Genomic DNA, 3,329 nt, shown 5'->3' with positions numbered 1-3,329 from the left:
CCTACCAGCTCCAGCGCCTCGCCATTTTCCCGCCGCCGCTTCGCTCCCTCAGGAGCAGGGGCGCAAGGCACGCCTGCGGCAGCTGCTGGAAGCTGGGCCAGCCTGCTCCCTTCCACCCTGCGAGGGAACGCTGAGCATGGAAGGTCTGTCGTGGGGACAAGGAGGAAGAGAAAGGACCCCTCTCCCAGCTGAGCAGAAGCTCTTGAGATCGCAGACGTGAAGAAAACACCGAACGGTTGCTCCTGCAGGTAGGCCGCGTCTATGCAAGCTGTGCCTAGTGCCTCTCATCTGCCATGTTAAATTGCCTTTCAGCTGCTGGAGGTGGGGAAGGAAGAAGGGGTTGCCTCTCCTCGCTACAGAAATAAGTGGTTTTAGCACATTTCCACCATTCTGTCTGGGGGGGCATCCATGTGGGAAGCCCCGGCTGCCTCAGCACCCAGAAGGCAAGGGCAGGTGTGTTAACGCCATTCCTTCTACCAGAAGTGCCAGGCTTCTGTCTGCCCGACTCAAGTGATCCCAAGGGTCTTTTCCAACCTGAACGGTTCTGTGATTTTGTGGTTCTGTGACAGGAGGTACCTTGTGAAACCGCTAATGAGCCATTAGTTGGTAGGTAAGCAGGGCCAGCCCAGCTGTGAGCTGAGCAGGACTGGGCCCGGCCGGGCTGCCGGGCTGCAGGCAGCACTCGGGGAGCCACATCGAGCTTGGCCGTGGTTGCCCCCGAGGGATTGGTCTACCCCAGCAATCAGCAAATACCCCCAAACGTGGGGCAGGGGTGTTTTCTCTTGAAGGCTTTTACTTTTTAAGGGGCATTGAAAGTGTATCATTCTAAGGTTTAATCTAAGCCTCTTAGCTGTTCGGTTTTCTGGATTTTTTTTAATTTTTTTTTAACTTGTTAATCCCACCCGTTTTTTTAACACTTTAACTTGGTACAAATTCCCCCGCTCGCCCTTCGCTGGGGGAAATCAGACACAAATGCCCGACACTGGAGACCGCGTGAAGTCTCCTTTAAGGGCAGACCCGTCCGCATCGGATTGATGTCAGATCCAGCCCATAGGATCACAAATCTCCTCCCTCCCCGGCTCGGATTGGCCGTCGTCCCGGTGGGAGGTGGGACTTCAGCTCAAACCGTTGGCGCCAAGGCCAGCCCGGCCGCCATGGAGGCTCTGCTGGGGCAGGTGGAGCAGCTGCCCGCGCTCCTGGCTGTCTCCCGCTCCCCGCTCGTGCGGGACTGGGACTCCCTGACGCTCGACAGGGCTCTAGAGTGGGCTCGGTATTTTCAGCACCTCCACGACCGCTTCCGCCACCGGCCTCGGCTCCGTCAGGCCCTGGGGCTGCGGCTGCGGCGGGGTCAGTCCAGCCCTCTGCTCGGCTTCTCCCACCTGGGACGCTGCCCGCAGCTGCTGGGCCTGGCGCTGCTGGAGAACCGCGCTTTGCCGCCCGCTGCCTGCCGCCGCCTGATCCACGGCCTGCTGCAGCCTCCCGGCTCGGAGACCGGCTCCCAGCCCCTCAGCCTGACCCTTCTCGCCCGCCGGAAGGCCGCGTCCCGTCTGCTGGCGCTGCCCCCCGGCCCGCCGCGGCCCCCGGAGGGGCTGGGGCCGCGGGTGCAAGCGGAGGCGCAGCTGCTGCTGAGCCGGCTGCGGGAAGAGGGACAGGAGGCCGGGCCGGCGGGGGAAGGCGCGGGGCGGCTGCGCTGGCTGCCCGGTGTGCTGGAGCAGCTCCCCCAGCCCCGGGCCTTCGAGGTGGTGGCGGCGGCGTTGCTGTTGGTGACGCCGGGGAGCGGCGTTGAGCATGCCGGAGGCTGGGTTTGGTGTGGGAACAGCCTAGACGGAAGCCAGGCGAGTGAATCAGGAGACGAACGTGTTGCTGAGCACCTGCTTTCTTGGCTGCTGGGGGATCTGGAGCGATTTTCTGCCTTCTGCCTTGGGCTCCCAGGTTTCCTTCTTGCCTCCCTTGCTGGTCGCTATTCCCAGTTAAGCAGACCTTATCTGGACCTGTTAACCGAGTGGGGAAGCCACTTGCTCTATGACCCCTTGCAGGGACGGTGGGTTAAAAGTCGCCTTGACAAAGCTGAATTGTCTTGGGAGGAGCTGAGGGAGCGCTTCAGCTGCCTCTGTCAGGGATCTTCGCTACTCAGGGGACAGACCCAAGCTGCTCTGAAACTCCTGAAAGCACAGGATGGAGACTTTAAGGTCTGTGGCCTAAGTGTGTGGACTGACTTACTGATGGAATTAGAGAAAGATCTGAGGAAAGAAGCAGGGCGTTGATGTGTGAACACAAAAGCGGCATGAAAACTTCTGAAAGCCAGCAAATCTGCTTAACACAATTTGATATGAAAGGCAAGAAAACCATGCCTCACTTTGGGTTGAAAACCAAGTATTGGTGTGACGGCTAGCTGTGCTGTTTCTGACTGCATGTGAAGCTTTTCACAAAGGCCTGGTACTTTCTTGTAATTGCACTGTTAATTCACTGTAGGAAATGTTTTCCTTTCCAGTACTTGTTGCTCACCTAATAAAATGAAAAAAAAGCATTTTCAAATGTAGAATAAATAGTTTTCTGTTTAGAAAATATTAGTGTTTGGATATGGTCATGTTAGTCTTGTTTCTGGTTGAGGCTGACCACAAGCTCAAAGGGAAGCTTCAGTTTCAAATGTGAAAACCCCAAATTAGGGCTTAATTTAGCAGCTGTCTGCTCTGGTGGCCACTTTAATGTTGCTACAGTCACATGCTGCTACAACTCTTGCATGTGACTTAGCCCCTGGGTCTAAGTGAATATGAGAGAAAGCCAACTGGAAAGCTTATTGAAAAGTTCTAAAGTTACATTGTATTTGATGCTGTATTGTATGATAATATGCAGGTATTTTCTAAGAAAATGGCAGTAAAATGTAGGGTTTCCTGTGTGGCTTTCTTCTTTTTTTCAGTCTGCCATATGAGGGTTTTGTACTTTAATAAAAAATAAGATTTTTTTTCTTCTTTTATGTTCATCAGTTTCCATGACCAAAACTTGATCTGATTAGTTTCTATCTTACCTTATCAATGTCATTTAAAATGAGTATTGTGGTGCACAGGGAACTTGTCCATATATATTTAGGTCTGTAAGCTGGTATTGCCAAAGCAAGCAGTGTGAGAAAAGATATAATAGTCAAGGAAGAAGGGGGAAATGTATGTGAATGCTGCAAAATGAGGTCTCCATTAATCTTTTGTGTGGAGTACTTGTCAAAGACTTCCTGTAGCCCATATTCTTACAGGTTCAAGATGAATTGAACCAACTCTCTCCTGTTGCTGAAGTCCCTTCAGAGAACAATTAGAAGGTGCTTTGTTTCTGCTTATAAG

General features: G+C 53.4%; 1 protein-coding gene across 1 annotated transcript; it reads left to right on the top strand.

The window, feature by feature from the left end:
- Nucleotides 1–1,154: 1,154 nt before the first annotated feature.
- Nucleotides 1,155–2,555, top strand: FANCF (FA complementation group F). The gene has a single exon (XM_051622065.1). It carries the CDS (start codon nucleotides 1,155–1,157, stop codon nucleotides 2,262–2,264), a length of 1,110 nt encoding a protein of 369 aa, XP_051478025.1. The 3' UTR covers nucleotides 2,265–2,555.
- Nucleotides 2,556–3,329: the final 774 nt, after the last annotated feature.

Source organism: Apus apus, chromosome 5 (genome assembly GCF_020740795.1).
Source record: "Apus apus isolate bApuApu2 chromosome 5, bApuApu2.pri.cur, whole genome shotgun sequence".
Classification (NCBI taxonomy): domain Eukaryota; kingdom Metazoa; phylum Chordata; class Aves; order Apodiformes; family Apodidae; genus Apus; species Apus apus.
The sequence above is the reverse complement of the archived record's forward strand: the minus strand, read 5'-3'. Positions and strand labels throughout refer to the sequence as shown.